The 21,797-nt window shown below is 42.4% G+C and overlaps 2 protein-coding genes across 19 annotated transcripts in view; one reads left to right on the top strand and one right to left on the bottom strand.

The window, feature by feature from the left end:
- LOC139541147 (leucine-rich repeat-containing protein 7-like) overlaps positions 1-13,242 on the top strand; it is a 234,853-nt gene extending 221,611 nt beyond the window's left edge. For 4 of the 18 annotated variants that reach the window (XM_071345428.1, XM_071345427.1, XM_071345426.1 and 1 more), the window contains 7 exons: positions 2,508-4,311; positions 4,976-5,128; positions 6,218-6,337; positions 7,332-7,604; positions 7,898-7,990; positions 9,455-9,529; positions 10,598-13,242. In XM_071345428.1, the coding sequence (XP_071201529.1) occupies positions 2,508-4,311; positions 4,976-5,128; positions 6,218-6,337; positions 7,332-7,604; positions 7,898-7,990; positions 9,455-9,529; positions 10,598-10,789 (2,710 nt within the window). In that variant the 3' untranslated portion in view covers positions 10,790-13,242. Of the gene's footprint in view, positions 1-2,507; positions 4,312-4,975; positions 5,129-6,217; positions 6,338-7,331; positions 7,605-7,897; positions 7,991-8,450; positions 8,514-8,765; positions 8,873-9,454; positions 9,530-10,597 lie in introns of those variants that run through there. The other 14 variants (XM_071345441.1, XM_071345432.1, XM_071345430.1 and 11 more) reach the window with 11 other exon arrangements.
- Positions 13,243-13,512: 270 nt separating this feature from the next.
- On the bottom strand, positions 13,513-20,216 carry lrrc40 (leucine rich repeat containing 40). Its single transcript, XM_071345444.1, has 15 exons — positions 19,923-20,216; positions 19,487-19,668; positions 19,233-19,306; positions 17,568-17,697; positions 17,327-17,450; positions 17,041-17,180; positions 16,730-16,902; positions 16,352-16,442; positions 16,158-16,203; positions 15,894-15,999; positions 15,608-15,715; positions 15,311-15,421; positions 14,980-15,057; positions 14,682-14,867; positions 13,513-14,360 (listed from the first exon to the last, which is right to left on the bottom strand). Exons 1-15 carry the CDS (start codon positions 20,068-20,070, stop codon positions 14,255-14,257), a joined length of 1,803 nt encoding a protein of 600 aa, XP_071201545.1. The 5' UTR covers positions 20,071-20,216; the 3' UTR covers positions 13,513-14,254.
- Positions 20,217-21,797: the final 1,581 nt, after the last annotated feature.

Below are 21,797 nucleotides of genomic sequence, written 5' to 3'. Positions count from 1 at the left end.
TACAGTAACAGTGGACTGTACATTGGACTACTGTAATATGAAGCATTGTAGGAAGTATACAGTATACTGCTTATATACAGTAACAGTGCACTGTACACTGGTGGACATACCTGTTCTCTCTTCGAAACGTTTGAACTATTGAGGACACGGTTGATCTCCCAATATTCGGCTGCACCCTTCGACCCGCCTCAGCCAGTGTAAGGCCATGATTGACAACATGGTCTACAATAGTGGCCCTTATGTCATCAGATATGCGCCTATGTCCTCTTCTGCCTCTTCCTCTGTTTTGCCTTCCACCACGCATCCTTGCTCCTCTTACATTTACATTTACATTTACATTTAAGTCATTTAGCAGACGCTCTTATCCAGAGCGACTTACAAGTTGGTGCATTCACCTTATGATGTCCAGTGGAACAACCACTTTACAATAGTGCATCTAACTCTAAGGGGGGGGGGGGTTAGAAGGATTACTTTATCCTATCCTAGGTATTCCTTAAAGAGGTGGGGTTTCAGGTGTCTCCGGAAGGTGGTGATTGATTCCGCTGACCTGGCGTCGTGGGGGAGTTTGTTCCACCATTGGGGTGCCAGAGCAGCGAACAGTTTTGACTGGGCTGAGCGGGAGCTGTACTTCCTCAGAGGTAGGGAGGCGAGCAGGCCAGAGGTGGATGAACGCAGTGCCCTTGTTTGGGTGTAGGGCCTGATCAGAGCCTGAAGGTACGGAGGTGCCGTTCCCCTCACAGCTCCGTAGGCAAGCACCATGGTCTTGTAGCGGATGCGAGCTTCAACTGGAAGCCAGTGGAGAGAGCGGAGGAGCGGGGTGACGTGAGAGAACTTGGGAAGGTTGAACACCAGACGGGCTGCGGCGTTCTGGATGAGTTGTAGGGGTTTAATCGCACAGGCAGGGAGCCCAGCCAACAGCGAGTTGCAGTAATCCAGACGGGAGATGACAAGTGCCTGGATTAGGACCTGCGCCGCTTCCTGTGTGAGGCAGGGTCGTACTCTGCGAATGTTGTAGAGCATGAACCTACAGGAACGGGTCACCGCCTTGATGTTGGTTGAGAACGACAGGGTGTTGTCCAGGATCACGCCAAGGTTCTTAGCGCTCTGGGAGGAGGACACAATGGAGTTGTCAAGTTGTCCTCTTCTTCCTCCTCTTGGCTGTTGACCCTGTTCGTTTCCTGGTCCATCCATTATTGGAAAATTGCAACTCTGTGTTGTGGTCTGTCTATATATGCTTGCCAATTGATTCTTCATGAGATGCACCTTTGAGCAATTTAGACAACTGGTTGATTGTTGGTTGAACTAACACTTTCCATTCCTTCATGAGTGAGGGTCAATTTCACCTGCACGATTCATCAATTCACGTTTTTGTACAAAAGGTCTAATAGAAATGTGTAAAACTATGCTTGACAGATTATGACAAATAGTTCAACAATTTTGCATGTAATGGCTTATGCAAGGAACTAATGCCTAGATGTTTTGAGGGGTAAGACTATTCAACAGAGAACCATCTACTATATTTTGATCAACATGACATGAGCAATTGATAATGTGGAAAAAAGCTGACACTTGTACATTATCAATTGCAATTTGTTCAAAGGAATAAGAAATTGCTTTAATGATGTGCACAAGTGACTAGATGATTTGGAATTTGTACAAGTAGTATCAAGAATTGCACTTATGATCTAAAAAAATGCACCAAAGCGACTGAGAAAAACTGTAGTAATTGTATGAGTGTGTCCTTGGTTTACCATTGTCCTGTCGATTATTATTACAATGTCTGTTGGTGCGTGTGAGTACCTGTGCTGTGTGTTTTGTCTTTCGTGCGATTGTGGATTGTGCAGGTGATTACGGGTCTCATAATATCATTGTGCGCTTGTGTTATTTATTCAAGGTACTCCTCGCTCTTTTATTTGGGTTTCAACTCTGTGTTTTGTATAGTGTTTGTTTGGTCTTCATCCCCATGCCTTTACACGGCACGCCGTAATTTGGGGTAAAATAAAAAACCCTATTACGCATTCCTGCGCCTGTCTCCCGACCATTTATGCCAACGTGACAGAAGGAGAGTGATGGAGTGCTGCATCAGATGACCAGGCCTCCACAATCACCCAACCTCAACCCAATTGAGATGGTTTTGGATGAGTTGGACCGCAGAGTGAAGGAAAAGCAGCCAACAAGTGCTCAGCATGTGTGGGAACTCCTTCAAGACTGTTGGAAAAGCATTCCTCATAAAGTTGGTTGAGAGAATGCCAAGAGTGTGCAAAGCTGTCATCAAGGCAAAGGGTGGCTACTTTGAAGAATCTAAAATCTAAAATATATTTTGATTTGTTTAACACTTTTTTGGGTTACTGTATGATATATGTTATTTCATAGTAGTAGTACAATGTAGAAAATAGTAAAAATAAAGAAAAACCCTTGAGTGAGTATGTGTGTCCAAACTTTTGATTGGTGTGTACATCTTAATGAAATTATACGCTGTCATACCTGTGCTTACGCTCTTTCTGCAGGCTGGTCCAGCAGTTCCCCAAGCCCATCGAAACCAAGCCGCTACTGAGTCAGAGAGACCCCAGAGAGACCCCTCCCTCCAGCACACTGCAGCAGCGCAGTGAGCGACGCCCCCTCAGTGACACCTTTGACCAGTGGAACGATACCTCCCACTACGACAACACAGGCTTCGTGTCTGAGGAGGCTCCTCTGGAGACCCCCAGTGGTAGCAGCAGTGGTAACCCCATGCTGGGCTCCAAGTCCCGCAGCTCCTCCACCTCCCACGGGGGCCGCCGGCCCCTCATGAGGCAGGAGCGCATCGTGGGCGTCCCCCTGGAGCTGCAGGAGGCCCCTCACCAACACCCACACCCCTCCCACCAATTTCATAATGTCCGCACCGCGCCTGAAAATGAAGTGCCTCAGCCTCCCCCTCCCAACCCATGGCAGAACTGGACGCGAACGCCCAGCCCCTTCGAGGACCGCACAGCTTTCCCCTCAAAACTGAGCTCCCCAGGCAACAGCCCCAACCCTGACCGCAAGGACTTTGAGCAGGAGATGCATCATGGGGAGCTGCCGGGCACGTTCCCCTCCACAGGGACATGGGGTTACCTAGACTCCAGGAACTCGGGGCAGGGTCAGGGGCGCAGCAACCAGCAGGCCAACATATCCAGCATGTACCAACATGTCCAATCCAAGCCCACTAGACCAAGCTCTGGGGCCATGGTGATGAGCAAGAGCTCTGAGCGCCTCTCTCCCATGATGAAGGAGGTGAAGGCTAAGTTCAAGAAGTCCCAGAGCATTGACGAAATAGACATGGGCTCCTACAAGGTGTACAGCATCCCCGTGGACAGCTACAGCTCCAGCATAGAGAACCATGGGAGTGTTGACCGTCCAGACATGCCGGCCCCCATGGAGCAGAGCATGTCCCGCAGCCAGTCTGCCCCCATGCTGGACGATGATGACGCCTACGGCACAAATAGCCAGCAGCAGAAGCCTGCCATCCCCAAGAAGGTCTACCACTTCGACCAGAGCTTCAACCCTCAGGGGGCTATGGATATGAGGAATCAGCAGCAGGAGAGGAGGGCCCCTCCACCCTTCCCCAACACCCCTGAGTATGTCAACCAGCCGGGGAAGACCCTGCCCAAAGAGCTGGTGAGCCCCAGGGGCTACCGTGGTTACCCGCCCATGGACCAGATGTTCTCCTACTCTCAGCCCTCAGTCAACGAGGAGAACCAGCCGCCCCAGCAGCAGCAACCCTTCCCCATCCCCAGTCAGCGCTCCCGGCCTGGGTTCCTGAGGCGGGCTGACTCACTGGTCAGCTCCACAGAGCTGGCTCTGTTCCGCAGGGTTCAGGAGGCCCAGGAGATGCAGCAGATGTCGGACCACTACGGCCGGCAGCACTTCAAAGGCATTCTGGAGCAACAGAACAGTCCCAGCATGGCCCAGCAGGACCAACAGTACAACAAGAGGAATGGCAGGTACGAGGAAGACTACTCCTCCTACCAGGAGCCCAAGAAGCCTATCTTGGGCTACCCTACAAAGAGCCTGACGCAGCGACGCCCCCTGTCGGCCAGGAGTTACAGCACAGAGACGTTTGGGGCGTCCCAGGCCAGGCCTGTGTCTGCCAGACCCACAATGGCTGCACTGTTGGAGAAGATGCCCCCAGATTATAATCTGAGCACGTGTACTGAGAATATAAAGAGCCCTGATGAGATGAAAATGCGCACCATGCAGCTGCAGCATAAGCCTGATGATATGTCCTCTAAGATGCCAGTAGACTGGAGGCAACAGCTGCTTAGACATATAGAGGCCAAACGATTAGACCGGGTAAGTCTGACAACTTCTTAAACACAGTTTATTACATGCTCACAAAACATCTATATGGGAGCTTCTGTTGACACACCACATGACTGCATGACTGTCAGTATTAATTAACGTGTTCAGTCCACTGCTTAGTAATGTGCGCCAGTTGTGGCACCAGACCCACTTGATGTTTCTCTATATGTATGTTAATCACTTATGTTGATTGTGATAAGAAGCACAAACATGGTAAGTTTTCCTCTCTACCTCCTTTCTCTGTTAGTATGATATCATACTTTAACAAGACAAGTATATCTGTCTGTACTACAACAATTTGGATGAGTTTCCCTAACACTGATTAAGTCTAGTTCTAAACTAAAAAGCTCTCCAGGACTAGGCTTAATCTGGGTCCGGGAAATCGGCCCTTGATAATATAGGCAAGTACTTCAGTGCTATACATCTCTTAAAGAAAAGTACATAATGTTGCTTGTATGGTATACGTAATCGTACTGTATCCATGAGTGTGTTTTTAATGTGTTTGTTCTGGTACTGTAGTAACTCTGTACTGTTGTTGTTCTGTTTGTCAAGCTCACTTTATCTGTTGCAGCTACGCAATGTGTGTTGGTGCAATCCCGTTTACCCAGTGGCTCACCCATTTACTCATGTCACGCGGTTGTTTCCCTCCAATCAGAGCGCTGTCCTTAAGCACAACACAGTAAACTTCGGCATGCTGTACTCTGGAGGCTATGCCGCACCGCATGCCGGCAGAAGCATGACAATAAACTTTTACAATAACACGAATAAGCATGAAAACCAAACAACACAGTGGCTACCTCTACCCAATGTGAGTATGAACCAGAAAACACAGAAACAGTCTCAGTGCAGATGAACCCTTTAACATTCATGTGATAGAGTGTGTACTGCATTTGTACTGTTTTGTAAGGACAAAAGCTTAAAAACAACATTTATCATTAGAAGCACAATATTACCAATACCTACAATTGCCAATGGAGAATGTGAATATTTGTTATCACTTGCCTTAAATATTGAAATGCTATGGCCGTATATATTTTTTATTATAGTCCATATTTCAACATCAAACAAAAACTAGTCTACAGATACACCATGACATATGATGGGCTAAGCCTCATGTATTACAGTATCAGTATAGAATCCATAGTGAAGCCGAGTATTATACCATTTCTCAGCCAAATGACACCAACTGTGTTGGTGTGAAACAAGCCAAAAAATGACGGACATGGCAATCCCTCCCATTTCAACTTCAAGCCAAGTGCTGTCTTTTATCTGTTGTCTGAAATCTTAAAATGTCTGCAGTGTGTTGCATGTCTGCAATATATGTGTCAGCTACGGTGTCTGCTCTGCTCTATGGGTTACAGCCGTCCTCTGTACAAGTATTACTGTGTCACTCAGTAGCCTCAATCCAATGGAGCCTAGTGAATAGACACCATGCATTTCAGGACATAGACAAGCACATTGTAATAAAAAGCGGAGATTGTATCTTTCTCGTATAGGTATTTTAGTGCCTAGATAATATATCATTTTGAAAGCCAACCCATCATTCAGAATATCTCTAAACCTGTTACAATCTATTCTTAACAAAAACGTTTTGTATGTGGAAAAATGACAGCAGGCAAATAACCCAACTAATATATTTATACGCATAGGACTTTGCGCTTACTATTATAAAGAAGTTAGGGTCATGATTGATCCAAGGACACCCACTGCTTTACTAGCTGCAGTGCTCCGTCAATAGTCATATTATTATCAACGATTATAACCTTATAATTAACACAGTAAATCAATGAATCTTTATCTCTGGTAAAACTGTAGTCATTTTGGCAGAAAACGCAGGTTAACCCCATAGCCGAAATGATACTCTGAACCCTGTTCCTTTACCCTATTCTCTCTCCAGACCCCTTCTCAACAGAGCAATATATTAGACAACGGCCAGGAGGTGGTCTCTCCCACCACTCAGTGGGCCCCCTACTCACTGGGCAGGAGAGACGTGCCCCCAGAAAATATAATGAAAAAGGTTTGTGCTTTACACTGACAAAGGACCCAGAGAGAGGCCTGTTTGGAGTGTTAGATATGTGGTGTAATGTCACTGTTAATTTGAGCCTAAACTATGCTGATGATATAGTGCTCATTATCACCCAGCTTGCTGACTGAAACATTGAGCTTGTAGCTCATTCATGTATTTATTTATGACATACCAGTACATTTAATGTCAAACCGTAATACACCCCCCACACATCCATTGTTTTAAACAAAGGTGACATTACAAGGACATACAGTATAACCACATAAGGCTTCATAAAGGGTCCCTTGTCTTGTCTCTGTTGTACTTCTTAAGGTTACTCCACCTGTTCTTTTAAGATGGGCTCCTTTATTTAGCTGTGATTGCTATGTCAATGTTGTTAAATGTCAGGAGTAATTGCTAAGCACCATGAATCATTCCAGCAGCGCTCCATTCTTGCTTGGTCTCCCTGGCAACCTCTGTTTTTCAGTTAGTTTGGCTGTCATTTCATTGTGGTCACATTCTAGCCATCAGTGTCTGTGCAACAATAATGAAAAAGGTAGACCAGGGACTTCCTATGAAATATTAATGCACAGAGAAAACTGTGAGTTGTGTATCCTGTTTTATTACTTGTACACTCTTAGATAAAATGGTTCCAGAAGGGTTCTTCGGCTGTCCCCATAGGAGAACCCTTTTTGGTTCCAGTTAGAACCCTTTTTGGTTTCAGGTAGAACTACCTTGGGTTCCATGTAGAACCCTCTGTGGAAAGGGTTCTACAGGGAACCAAAAAGGGTTCTGCTATGGGGACCGCCGAAGAACCCTTTTAGGTTCTAAATAGCACTTTTTTTCTAAGAGTATCATGTAGGATGATAGGGTTTGCAGGAAAGCCTTTATATGGTCATTCAGGCTTGAAGAAAACCAAACTAACAGAGATAGGGGCTGAAGCATGCTGCACCTCATCTGTCTGTTATCCGCCATTTTGTAAGACGTGACGTTTGCATCTTTGCAGCTTCCTGACTCTTTGCCTAACGGGTTGAATTACCCACAGGCAGGCGGCCACCACCCCCACCAATCACAGACAATGATAGTGACGTCCGCATCGGCCACACCCCCACACCGCTCGGTGCGGGACCAGCAGTACGAGGGCGCCATCAACAAGATCTCCATCCAACAGTACCAGTCTCCTCTGCCCATGGCCACCACCACCAGTCCCCGGCCCCAGAGCGCACGCTGTCTCATCCAGACCAAAGGCCAGAAAAGCATGGACGGCTTCCAGGAGCAGGTTGGCCATCACTCCCTCGCTCCACTTCCACCTCTTTGTTTGTCTCTGTGTTTGTCCCTCCATCTGTGTTTGTCTCTTTGTACTTCTCTCTCACCCTCTTCCTCTTAGGCATCCTTTCACTCTCCTCTCTCTCTTCCTTTCCCTCTCTCAATCTGGTCGACAACAGATCTCTGAGAGGCCTATATTCTGGCTACCGGTATATAGAGAGGAGAGATTTGCAACACGTAATTGTATCGTAATACAATATCAAATTTATATTTTTGGCAATATGAAGTTTTTGTGTCGTTTGGCAGTTCTGTGTGCGGATAGAGAAGAATCCAGGCTTAGGGTTCAGCATCTCAGGTGGAATCAGTGGCCAAGGGAACCCCTTCAAGCCTTCTGACATGGTAAGATTAAAGCAGCTAAATGTTCTCTGTGGGGGTCTGATACTGTGCAGCCTGTGCCATAGGAACATGTTCCATTTCTCTCTGCTGTAGTCTGTTCCTTAAGCTGTTTGAATAACCACTGCACAGCACTGTATGTCTCACTTCAGAGTTTCCATGGTAACAGGTGCTACTACAATGCTGTATGCTATGCAGTGCTGCAGTTGACTTGGTTAACTTTGAACCTTTTTATTATATGCCAATAATGAGCAAGAATCAAGAAGACTCCACATTTTTGTGGCAATGAATCGTAATGTAGACGTAAGGTTGGCAAATGCCCAATCATTCAATACTGTCTTGTTACCATGGTAACAGCAAAGAAAGGATGCAGTGAGAAAAATGTCCATAGCTTTGCATTTAAACAAATTCTAAATCAGTTCAAATGTTGTTGTTGTTTTTCCCTTGTCGTTTTGAAACATCAAAGCCTAGGGCTGGATTAAATCCTTATCGCAGAAGTATCGTGGAAGATCCACGTAAAAATGTAAAGGTAATTTCCGATTTAGATGACATATGCAGCGTTTACCGTGAATGCAGTAGCGGGAACATTGCCTTTAAATATCAATTGAGCATAACGTGGATCTTCCGCGAATCCGGTCCCTAGTTTCTTCTCCTTGACATTATATTTGCAGGGGGAAAGTATTGTAAGCCATAGAAATAGAATTCAAATTCAATTTTGTACACATTGTTATAGCCATTGAATGTGTTGTATATTTTGTATGCATATCATCCCCCATCTTAGCACCCCACTGAAAGGTGGTGCATGCTGATTACAGAGGGAATCTTCTGAGGGCCTGCTTTCCTGTGATGCCTCAAGGAGTCCCTGATGTAATACATGAGTCATTAGATGTTAGTAACGTTATTCGGGCTTCAAGTGAGGATTAACTGTTTAACTGTGTTGAATAAGCATCTTCATATGGTATTATGATCATCTTCATATGGTATTATGATCATCTTCATATGGTTTAAACGCATGCAAAGATTGGTGTATTTATAATCTCTGCCTTGATTAGACATTTTTTGGAAACATGAAATGTAAAAAACATCCCCCACAGGGTCCATAACTTTGTAAATAGCTGGAAAAATATATATATTTTTATCGTATCTGTTTTGGTACTGTTGATATCTTTTCATTAAAGTTAGATGTAAATGCCATGTAAGTACATGTAGTTCTTGAGTTTAACAAACAGAGCGCACTCAGACAACACTTCCATTTTTGATATTGTGACAGATCCTTACGGTAGTTGTCTGCTTTTTACAGTCCAGCTAAACCTATAAAGTTAATGTTGACAATGACGTCATCAAAATCATGCACAGAACTTGAGTTCGAGGAAACACAAAAAAAAGCGCCAAACACCCAGTTTGAAAGGCAAAGATTCTAAACAATCTTCACCATGTGGTTCCTAACCTCATATCACTTTTGACTTATAGGGTATCTTTGTTACTAGGGTACAGCCTGATGGACCGGCCTCCAACCTGCTTCAGCCTGGGGACAAAATACTGAAGGTAACCATGTTGTTCATCACTGCATCGATCATCATTGTCCTCTGAGTCTGTGAGAGCGCATCCTCCTTCCGCCACATTGCCAGTAGAGGCTTTGCATGTGGCATTTTGTGCTGGACGTACATGTGTCTACCAAGTGAGCATGGTCCTCTTTTTTGACCTCTGTCAAACTTCCAACATGCTTTACTTGTCCCTCAGTCAGGTCTTCGACTAATAGTGCTTATACTGTATGTATCCTAATAAAGGCCCATAGAAACAGACTGAAAAATGTAAGTGGATAACATACAAGTAAGTAACTTTACTGATATATAGGATTCCTAATGTGATGTTTTATATATAGTATCGACCAGCAATGTAATGATATCAACTTTTTTGATAACCTTGAAACCCCTGGAGCATTTTCTGCTATTTTTTCTCACTATCCTCTCCATCTTTCCAACTTTGCAGCAAAGATTGAATCTGGTCTCTTCCTCTATTTCAGTATTATCAGATCCTCAAATCTCTTCTCGTAAATACTTCAGGAGTAAACCTTTTAGGATGAGCATCAGAGTTCTTCTACCCAATGTGATAAGAAACTAATGGCACACTATGATGTGGTGATGTATTTAGCTTAGGTAGAGGGCTGTTACTCTAAAAGGGTAATCACCATCACACATACAGTACATAGGGATGAAGCTGTCAAAGTAAGTGTTTACCATAGTGCAGAGAGGGCACTGTACCCCTGTAGATTGTCAGATTCCTGGTCCATGTGAAGCTACTGTTCAGGCTATATTTGTCAGTCATAAATCCAAACCCATGACAGTGAAGCCTACATGAACAAGTCAGGCTCTCTGTGCCAATATAACTTAATGGGATTGGAATAGTCTCTACAGTTATTGGCATGTCTGTTATATCTGTGTCGCTTTAAATGTGTGCTAGTAGAAGCCATCGCCCCTTTCCCCTCGCCCTTTGCTCCTCGCCCACCCGTAGCCTGCAGAAGCAGGCACTTCTATACTCTCTCCACAGATACAAGTGTTAGCTGAAGGACAGACCTCTAAAGACCAGCTTCTCTCCTCCTTCTCTCCTTTACAGCATGACCGCCTTCTCTTCCTGTGTGCATCTCTCTGCTCTTCCTCTCCTCTTTTCCTTGACAGTGTTGTGTTTCTATCTCCTGAGCTAGGACTGTTTCCAGTCCTCTCCGTGCTGCCCCGCCCTGCCCCTCCTCACACCCTTCACTCTGTTCACCTTCTGCTTCATTTTTGCATTGCAGGGCAATGGACATAGTTTTTTACACATGGAACATGAAACTGCTGTGTGTCTTCTGAAGAATTTCCAGAAACCTGTGGACTTGGTAATCTTGAGGGAGAGCACAATTTAAATATTTTTTTACAACACCATTGCTTCTCACCCAAACGGTTTGTGGAAACGTGTACAACCGATTTTTATCTATGAACAGAGACATTTGCCAATTGCTGGACCAATGGCAAATACTAGTGCCAAATGTACTATAGGATACATATCTTATAACCTATCTATGAATTTTGTGTAAACAGGAAATGTATATTCTGAGTTGATGTGAATGAAAGTCATTTTTCTCATTCAGCCCGAGGCTGTAGGTTGGAGTAATTTCATGTTATTTATTTTTATTTGATCTTTGTTTTTATTTGGAAGTTTTTTGCTTATTTATATTGCCTTTTATTTTGTACCTTTTTCATTGTAGCTTCTCATTTTACGCTCAGACCATGAAAACACACTAGCTCTTTAGGACTTACATTCACCATAAACACTGCCTCAACTTTGTATATGCCTTGTGTAAATATTTTCATTTACAATAAAGACATGAACAGTAGAGAGGGGAATGGTACTGAAAATATAATTTTTTTTTGTTACAGAAGAAAGAAATCGCACTTGTCTCCAACCTTAATACAGGGCCAACTTATAATCAGTTTTTTATTTTTTATTATAGGTTTTCCCATCGGTTTATTTAATTGTTTTAAAACTATGTTGATCTCTGTACCCAACCAATCACTGCATTCTGTGAACTAGATTTTTTGTAGGTGCTCAATGCTCAATAATGTATATGTATATGTTTACACACATGAGCAAAATTGAAGTAGAAGCAATATTCTATCCCACCTCTGAAAATCTTTTTTTAACATGACAAGACTACCCTAGAGGGCCATCTGCTGGCTATATTATGTGGTTTCCCGTAATTGTGCCAAGGAGTATGTAATGTATACATACCCCCCACATTCATATACAGAAAAATCCATTGTTTGTGCACTTAAGCACAATTGTAACATCGTTTCTCATCTGTTTGTCTGTGTTTCTATAAAAAACATTTGAGTGGTTTTGTTCGCACTGATTTGAAGTGGTGTGAGTAATATTGCTTAGCTTTTCAGCACCACTCTGTGGAACACCAATTACTTTTTATAACTTAATTTCAAGCTCAGTTTATTATGAGTACGCATCATTGGAAAAGTATTAATGCGAGAACTATGATGTTTTTTTTCAACAATGCCGCTGCCCAGAATAAGCATTTCACCCTGCTACATTTCTGGATGGATGTTCATTTTAAGCTCTGATGTTACAGCATGGTCTTTGAATATGTTTTTGGGATACATTCTGTGTTTTGAAATAGATTTTAGGGTCTCTCTTATAAAGAGATTTCTCTCTTTTTGCAAACCGATGAGATTATTATATTGTCAAAATTGGTGCCATTTTATCCCAATCAAAAACGTATTCCTTATGAGCCCTGAATTTTTCATAACATTTTTGTCAAATGTAGCATCAAATGTGACATTCTTGAGAAAACAAAGCACCTATAACCCTATGAAGGGACCCTGGTTGAATTTGTGCCAAGCTAAGCTGGTAAGTGGTACTTCGGTATGCAGTCAATTATGAGTTCAAATATTCAAGATATTGTTACAGAAAGTTTGATAATATAATTATTTTTACTAAATGTTTTCAGGTAATTATTCGGAATATATTGATATACCTTTGCTCAAATATATAGCTTTGCTCAATTTGCGAGATTTTATAAGGACAATGAAAGAGTATGGATGAAGATCTTACGACTTGAAGAAAAGCTGTACTATCAAATGTATTTCTACAGTAATTGTGAATTTGTGTTATACAAATATTATATATATGTATATGAATATAAAAATAGTCATTTTTGTATGTGTTTAAAATACAATTAAATATAAAAAAGCGAATATATGGTAATTTTCAGTCAAATTGCAGTATTGATGTAAATAATTGTGAATGAAAACACATTGAGATAATTTATTCATAGATTGTGAATGTACTCCAAGCTTCTGCAGTATGAAGACTTATTGGATTTGAATGCTGCTTCATTTTTTGTGCAAAAAGTAATTTTAACTATTAAAAGAGAATTATTCTGTTTAGTTGGACAAATTTAGTAATAATTTATTATACTATTTATTTGCACATGCAAGTTTAAACCTTCCAGTTTTATTTCTGTATTAACACAAAGAAATGTAATTGGTAAAGTATATATTGTGTGTTTAGATTGCATTTCGCAGATGCTATCTGTACATATTTAAGATACATTTTTATTAAAAAAAGATTATAAAATTGAACGAAAAATGCTGTGCAGCAAATACAGAGCCATTTTCGGCTTTGGAAGTACAATTTTTCAGTATTTAAGAAGTGTTTTGAATAATGTATAAAAGTATATTGTACAAATAATAAAAATGTCACTTGTTATTTTTCATGGTCCTCTGTGGTCTTTATACAATCCCATCAAAACCAGTATTTTCTTCCCCTAAATTATGAAGTTAATTTGTCACTTGATAACAGCATCTGCTAAATGACTAAAATGTAATATTTCATGGTAAGTCTGGTATCTTACTGCCATCCATCACACTTGACTTTCCATGACTAGGTTGTGTTTTGCCACATAAAAATATTATTTTTCTGAACAGTATCATACTGTGTATTTATTAAAGACAATAACAAAGGATCAAAGCACCAAACACATCTGCCTTGTACACATTTAATGTGGTTGGATTTCAATCATTATAGTTGTTGGAGTCATTGAAACAGACATGGTTCAATTGTCTTACTCAGTTTTCATGAATACAAAGACAGAGTGCATGCAGACAGAAGTAGTGATTTTTATACAAGGTCTTCTGTCTCACATAAAAAGTGACTGAAGGACACAGATGTTTTTTCCCCCAGGCTATTAGATATTTGTTGTTACACTATCTCAATGTCATTACAAATGAATTCTTGAGAATGATATAACATTTTAAAATGTCTCGTTTGGATCAGAGTATCAAACAGGCCAAGGCCAAATCAGTAGTGTCAGATTATCTTGCAATTGCCATACATTCAAAATGAAACCCATGCATTATGTTATTAAACATTGAATGCAAAACTTTCCTAAAGAATAAGCATAGTGGAATTGCTATTGTTTTTCCATATATTGAGAAAAGGAACCAACACTAAGACAGGCTTTTCAGTTTGGAATGCAATTAAAATATTGCCATTGGTAGAAGATCTTGTAACATTGTTACAGTAGTCTCCCAGTAGTAATCATTCAAACTTTATATCTTAGATCAAACAAGAGAAGGTACACTTCAAATCATCAGGCTCGAATGTCATGAACACTTTTACAGAATAATGGCAGTTAGTTTCAAGGCAAAATCAAACACTGATTAATCATAAAATTGTACTTTCTCATTTGGTGTGTTGTATCTCATTTGGCTTTAATGCAGGTGACTATGTAGGGATCCTGCTTCGTAGGTACTCCAGGACAGCATCAGTTCCTCTGGATACAATGGCTGCTCTGGGGTTGCGGAAAGGATTTCCATCCAGCATGAGGGCTCTAAGGGAAAGACGAGAGAATTAGTGAGACCAGCTTCAAGACAGCTTAAAATATTGATATACAAACACATACTTCCCTCTATACAGCAACAGCTCGGAGCAAAATCACAACTATATGGATCACTGAGTTGGATGCCTTAGCGCATATACCTTTTCTGATTGCTATTTAACATTTAACTGACACAAATAGCACAGTTCCTGCAGCTTCCACCCCTATCTAAATAAAACCAGATATTACCACGCTTTTTGAAATCCTGTCCAGTTATATCTTCGTCACATCATATATTGTCCCCTAAACCCAGTGTCACATCCCGGTCCCTACCTCAGGCTCGTACAGTTGCCCAGTTCAGGTGGCACCTGCATGATGTCATTGTTCTGTAGGTCCAGAGTGGACAGCTTGTCCAGAGCTTTGAGCTGCAGTGGGTTAATGGCTCCCACTTGGTTATTACTGATAAGAATGGTCTCCAGGCTAGGAACCCGGTACAGGACCTCTGGGAACAACTTAAACCTGTCAAAATATGACATGAATTTGAATCCGTTTTTGAATTTGAATCCGTTTTTGAATCAATTTTTCTATGTACAGCACGATGACTACATCCCTTTAAGACCAGAGTGCTTACCTGTTGAATGACAGTGTGATGCTCCGCAGTTTCATTAGGGCCTCAATTTCCATTGGCAGAGATGTCAAAAGATTGTTTCTGAGGGAAAAGCCAACAAACTGCATATTACAAATGTCTCACATGCACCGATTTACCAGCTTAAGCAAATGTACCAATTTAAGACTGGGTTAAAACAATGCTCCCACCAGAAATGCATACCTCGGAGTCTAAAAAAGGTTTAGCCTCTCGTTTCACTGACCTACGCAACACAAACGGTACTTTTATTTGGAAAGACAAGGCCTTCTGATATCTGAGCTGACAGATGTGCTGTGGAGGCTGATTGTCAGTGTACCTGAGGTCTATGTGTGCCAGTTGCTGCAGCATGCAGAACTCCAAGGGGAGGCTGGTCAGCTTGTTAAACCCCAGGTTGATGTCAGAAACAGAATCCTTCAACTCCACAACCCTGAGGACCAAGCAGAGACTCACAAACTCATCCAACATTATCACCACAACAGTCCTACTGTATCTGACATTCTCTATCAATGGCTTTGTGGTGACTTTTAGGAGTGGTGTGATTCTTCTCACACTGAGGGTTTTTCCTCCATAGGCCCAGACTGTGGTGTGAAGTCACTGATTACAAGCAAGGTACCTGGGAGGCACTGCAGCCAGCTGGTTCTTGCTGAAGTTGACACTGGCGACGGGCTCACTTCCCACAGCATCAAACACATCATCAGGAACACATGCCATCTGCTTCTCACTGGAACCAGGGTCACACACAAAGCAACAGTTTACTGACAACACTTCATTACATCACAACCATCTTCATGCTGTGGCAATGCAATATCATTTTGTGGTAGAACGTTTGAGTTTTTAACTTTCCCAGAATGTCTTAACTGAGCTTCAAACACGGCACAAAAATAATAGTTGGCACACACCTGTAGTCCAATGTCTTCAGTGTTTTAATTGTGTGCACGTTGATTTTCGCCTGACTGGGCAGAGTCATGGCAGTGTCAGGCTCATCTCCTTTGCCATCTGGATCCTCTACAGATCCAAATGAAAAATGTCAGTCCAATGATATGAGACAGTCTGGTAAATCAACAGTGGCCTTTCCACAAAACCTTGCAAAGTAAATAAAAACGGTCTATTCACTGAATACGAGAACCTTCTGCATAGACAGAAAAAGACAAACATCCTTGTACCTTTTATTCGACCCCTCAAGTACTTCAGCAATTCATTGGTTCCTTTCTGTGAAGGACACAAAAGTCATATCCTATCACAGACTCTGCAATTGGCTACATTGCAACTCTACAGTGAGGTTAATTGAGGTTCTACTGTAGTGGTGAAACTGTAGTAGCTTCCAGAAGGTAATGAGATGTCGTCCTAACTAACTCACAGTCAAGAGGTCTCTGCGGATGCCTCTCAGAGGGTTGCCCTCTAGAGTCAGGATCTTCAGCTTGGGCAGGAGGGCAAGGGCAGCTGGCAGACTGGCTCACGCATACAAGGGAGAAATGCAGTAGCACAGCCATAAGATATCCAGGCAGCTAAACACTACACAGGACATTTTGGGGTGTTTTGACTTGTGAGTTTTGTTCTTATTTAATTGGTTTATATTTGTGCTGTGTATAAATCTGTTATATGCACTGATGGAAGAGGCTAAATCAACTAAATAATAAACAAATGAGTTAAGAATAACAGCACACAACCTGTGAGGTGGACCAAGTACAGTAACCACTGAGGAGAGACCAGGGGAGATCTGATCAGGCAAACCTACCTGCTGATGTCATTGTTGACTAGGTCTAGGCGCTCCAGGCCTTGGAGTAGTTTGATTTCCTCAGGGAGAGTCTTCACCTTGTTGTCCCTCAGCTCCAATACACTCAGAATGCTCAGGTGTTTCAGGTGCTCTGCCTCCAGCACCTCAATCTGGTTATTACCAACATGCAGCTCCTACCAGACAGGTGATAGAAAGCTGTCAGAGTATAGGGCACTTGCATAGGGCACTTGTTACCAATTAATTCATACAGGTGATCTCATTGAGACTCAAAAGTTCCTTCTCAAAGGAAATCTGATCATCAGTATCCTAACCTTGAGCCTTGAGGAGGGCAGTTCAGGAAGAAAGCGCAGTTTGTTGTGTCTCAGATAGAGCTGCTCTAAAGACGCCATTTGAGACAAGACAGGAGGTATGCTCTCAAGCTGATTGTGTGTGCAGTCCAGCAGTCTCAAATCTGTGGAGGCGTTCATACAGGATGTTATGCTTCAGCCATGTTCATGTCAAGAATATAACAGTGGATGCATCCATTTCTAACAGGTAGGCAGTACATACAAAAACTAAACACACAAAGCAAAACATTTGCTGCCATTGCCGTCTTACTTTTCATGACACTGATTCCTGAGGGGAGGCTCTTCAGCTTGTTGTGGGAGAGGTTCAGCTTCACCAGATGGTTCAAGTTGCCCAGACTGTCAGGGATGGCAGTTAGCTGGTTGTTGGAAAGATCCTCCCACCAACAATACAAAAACAAGTCAGCGAGGATCATCCAAAGAGTTAATCTAAGATAATCACTTTGTTACACTGACACATTTTAGTAGTGTTTCATGCCCAGTTCTGAATTTACGATATCATCCAGGTTAGCGAGCAGTCCCACTCCCTCTGGCAGGTGCTCCAGTAGATTCTGCTGCAGCTGGAGACAGGTGAGGTTCTTCAGACTCCATACCTCCTCCGGTATCTCTTTCAGTTTATTGTGACTGCAACAGAGAGATAATGGGGGTGGGTATAATTTGTGTTACATTCCAACAGGAATCTATTCCAAAAACGTTGTAAATAACAAGGTTGCCAACAAATAACGCATACAAAGTTGTGCCCTCAAAGCTCATCACTAAGCTAAGGACCCTGGCACTAAACACCTCCCTCTGAAACTGGATCCTGGACTTCCTGACGGGACGTCCCCAGGTGGTAAGGGTAGGTAACAACACATCCGCCCCGCTGATCCTCAACACAGGGGCCCCCTCAAGGGTGCGTGCTCAGTCCCCTCCTGTACTCCCTCAGTCCCCTCCTGTACTCCCTCATGACTGTACGGCCAGGCACAACTCCAACACCATCATTAAGTTTGCTGATGACACAACAGTGGTAGGCCTGATCACCGAAAACGATGAGACAGCCTATAGGGAGGAGATCAGAGACCTGACCGTGTGGTGCAAGGACAACAACCTCTCTCTAAATGTGAGCAAGACAAAGGAGATGAATGTGGACTACAGGAAAAGGAGGACCGAGCACGCCTCCATTCTCATCAACGCGGCTATAGTGGAGCAGGTTGAGAGCTTCAAGTTCTTTGCCGTCCACATCACCAACAAACTAACATGGTCCAAGCACACCTAGACAAACGTGAAGAGGGCACCAAAAAACCCTATTCCCCCTCAGCCACCCTAGTCGTAGACTGTTCTCTCTGCTACCGCACAGCAAGCAGTACCGGAGTGCCAAGTCTAGGTCCAAGAGGCTTCTCAACAGCTTCTACCCCCAAGCCATAAGACTCCTGAACAGCTAATCAAATGGCTACCCAGACTATTTGCATTGCTCCCCTTCTATGCTGCTACTCTCAGTTATTATCTATGCATAGTCACTTTAATAACTCTACCTACATGTACATATTACCTCGACACCGGTGCCCCCGCACATTGACTCCATACCGGTATCCCCTGAATATAGCCTCGCTATTGTTATTTACTGCTACTCTTAAATTATTTGCTATTCTTATCTGTTATTTTTTTTTTAGGTCCCCCCCCGTAAAACTGCCCTGTTGGTTAAGGGCTTGTAAGTAAGCATTTCACTGTAAGGTCTACACCTGTTGTACTCGGCACATGTGACAAATAAAATGTATAGGGGCAGAATAAGATACTGGGTAGGGAGTGGGCTATTTACTTAAGTTTTTCACTCACAATGTTTATTCCGAAAAATGTCTGTCCTCAATCTGGTATCCTATCGACAAACATTAAGAATAAGCTACGTGGTGAGTTGATGCCTATTCGGCAGCTAGTTAGCTAGGTGAATTGATCATGTTACTTTGTATGCGTTGTTTGTTAGCAACCTTGTACTTTACAAAGTTTTTGGAACAGATTCCTGTTGGAATGTTCCACAAATTATACCCATCCAGTTAATGGACAGCATTTCAGCAAAAAGTCAGCCTATAGAGGAAAGAGACCTCTTCTTTCTTTATAATGGAAGTCATTCCTGGTGTGCATTTCTCATTTGTTGAGTAACTTTAGTTGACAAAATCCTCCCATACCTCAGACTGAGTTTCTGAAGATGTTGCAACTCTCCAATAGACGTGGGTAAAGAGGTAAGCTGATTATCATGGACCTTGGGAAAGTGGAAAGACAAGACAGAATGTCAGAGGGTCATCGTAAACATCAAACTTGTCAAAGTAAGTTCTCCCATAAATCTTGGAGCATAGACCTTCCATTGAAGCTTTGAAAGGGCCTAGTCTATCACTTCTTAAATCAGGCAACATAAAACACGTCATAAAAAAACAATACCCACATCCAAAACAGTAAGGGCTGGCAACAGCTTGACATCCTCTGACAGAGCTTCCAGCTTGTTTGAAGAGAGAAGCAGCTTGGTCAGATCTGTCTGGTCCCACCAGCGATCATCTGCCCCAAAGGACAGGTTCTGTTTGGCCTCCTCGGGTGTGTCTAAGTTCAGCCTCCAGACACTTTGTGGGACTAAGTGGAGAATAGTGGTAAAATGGTTAGCATTACCATAACGTTACATGCACTCATTCAAGTGGTCCTCAATCAACCAACCAATCAACACCATACCCTTCCTATATTGAATTGTTCATTGATGTACCTTTATCTGAAATAGGAATTAGTAATGATCGATATAATTAACTTTTTGCTATTTTATCCAATGATGCAGCATGATTTTAATGTGTCATCATGATAAATAGGCAGAGTCTTTCTTCCCTGACAGTTACCTTCAGTCAGCCCTCGCCCAGACAAATTGAGCTGCCCGCTTTTTCTGGCGGTTTTCAACAATCCATAAGGGACAGCAGCCGGTTCCTCTTTTTCTGTTCTAAATCCTGCTCTAGAATCCCCCTTGGCACCTATTTTAAAGCGTGACATTGTTCATATGTTGTTAGTACCACTAACTTTGTCTAACCAGCTTGTTAGTCATGCCAATGATGTTAGCTAGCTAGCTCGCTATGTATTTGTAAATTGCCGATAGAAAGCTATATTTAAGAGCCAAGCATTTCGTAAGCCTTTCTGGGTTAAACGATCATTTCCGGTTCAAATGTGAATATTTAATTGTAAAAGTCATTTTTCAAAGTTAGAAACGTTGTGAAAAGCGATGCATATTGAATTGTTCATTGTTGTACCTTTATCTGAAATAGGAATTAGTAATGATCGATATAATTAACTTTTTGCTATTTTATCCAATGATGCTTCATGATTTCAATATGGACTCTTAATTTGGTAGTACGTGAAAACCTTGACCCGGAATAGGTTCAGCAGCTGAGTCAAAGACAGTACAGTATTAGAAACTCTGTGGCTGTTGGATGAGTTGGATCCACTGACGTATAATAAGAACGGTTTTGGCCGGGGTAGGCCGTCATTGTAAATAATAATTTGTTCTTAACTGACTTGCCTAGTTAAATAAAGGTTAAAAATAAAAAGAGGATGAGGCGAAGCGAGAGAGTTTACTCCCGGCAAAATACTGTCCACAATAAGCAAACCAATAAGCCTTTGGGATGACTACACAAGACTCTCTCGTCGTTATATACAGTATCTCTAGTTGGATTACTAGATTCAATCAAATATTCGCCTGTTCCTCTCTGATTTACCGTCACGTCAGCATCCCGTGGTCACAGCTGGCCACATTAAGTTGTAGTCATTGGTTGTAGTAGCCTACATTTGTAGTGATTTTTATTTCTTATTTTTGTTTGTTTTATTTAATAAAATAAAAAATCATAAATAGAAAATATATTTGTGATGTTTTATGTTTTTTTGATTTTTGATTGGAATTGGAAGATAAAATATATAGGACAATAAAAAATAAAAATAAACATTGACTTCCGTTTTTCCCCTTCAGAATAAAAGCTTGCGATGAAACGCTCCTTCTTTGGCGTATACATCGAGTGTACAAAAGATTAGGAACACCTTCCTAATATTGAGTTGCACCCGCCTTTTTCCCCCAGAACAGCCTCAGTTCGTTGGGGCATGGACTCTACAAGGTTTCGAAGCGTTCCAATGGGATGCTGGCCCATGTTGACTCCAATGGTTCCCATAGATGTGTCAAGTTGACTGGATGTCCTATGGATGGTGGACCATTCTTGAGACACACATGAAACTGTTGAAGTTCTTGACACACTCAAACCGGTGCGACTGGCACCTACTACCATACCCCATTCAACAGCAGTTTAATATTTTGTCTTGTCTATACACTGAGTGAAGTGGATTTAAATAAGGGTTCATAACTTCGCCTGGATTCACCTGGTCAGTCTTTGTCAGGGTTTCCCAAACTCTGTACTAGGGCCACCCGGGTACACATTTCGTTTTTTGCCAAAGGACTACACGGCTCATTTAAATAATCAAATCGTGATGGTGAGTTGGCTATTTGAATTAGCTGTGTAGTGCTAGGGCAAAAACCAAAATGTGCACCCAGGGGGGGGCCCAGACAGAGTTTGGGAACCCTGGTCTATGTCATGGAAAGAGCAGGTGTTCCTAATCGTTTGTGCACTGAGTGTATTTGCCGCCTTCCCTTGCCAGTCGGAACTAGGAAATTCAGAAATGTCAGACTTGCTAAGTGGTTGAACGTGGCACGTGTATAACTACAACCAGTTAACAAGTCA

Source organism: Salvelinus alpinus, chromosome 16 (assembly GCF_045679555.1).
Source record: "Salvelinus alpinus chromosome 16, SLU_Salpinus.1, whole genome shotgun sequence".
In the NCBI taxonomy this organism is placed as follows: Eukaryota; Metazoa; Chordata; class Actinopteri; order Salmoniformes; family Salmonidae; genus Salvelinus; species Salvelinus alpinus.
Note: the sequence above shows the minus strand (reverse complement) of the source record. Positions and strands in the feature narration are given on the sequence as shown.

What these genes read in the sequence shown, in the direction of transcription:
- lrrc40 (XM_071345444.1), bottom strand. Translation starts at nt 20,070, where the DNA reads ATGTCACGCTTTAAAATAGGTGCCAAGGGGGATTCTAGAGCAGGATTT. An exon ending in TCGCTAACCTGGATGATATC is followed by an intron (nt 17,451 to 17,567) that starts GTAAATTCAGAA and finishes TGTTGGTGGGAG; the next exon opens with GATCTTTCCAACAACCAGCT. An exon ending in TGCCCTCCTCAAGGCTCAAG is followed by an intron (nt 16,903 to 17,040) that starts GTTAGGATACTG and finishes CCTGTCTGGTAG; the next exon opens with GAGCTGCATGTTGGTAATAA.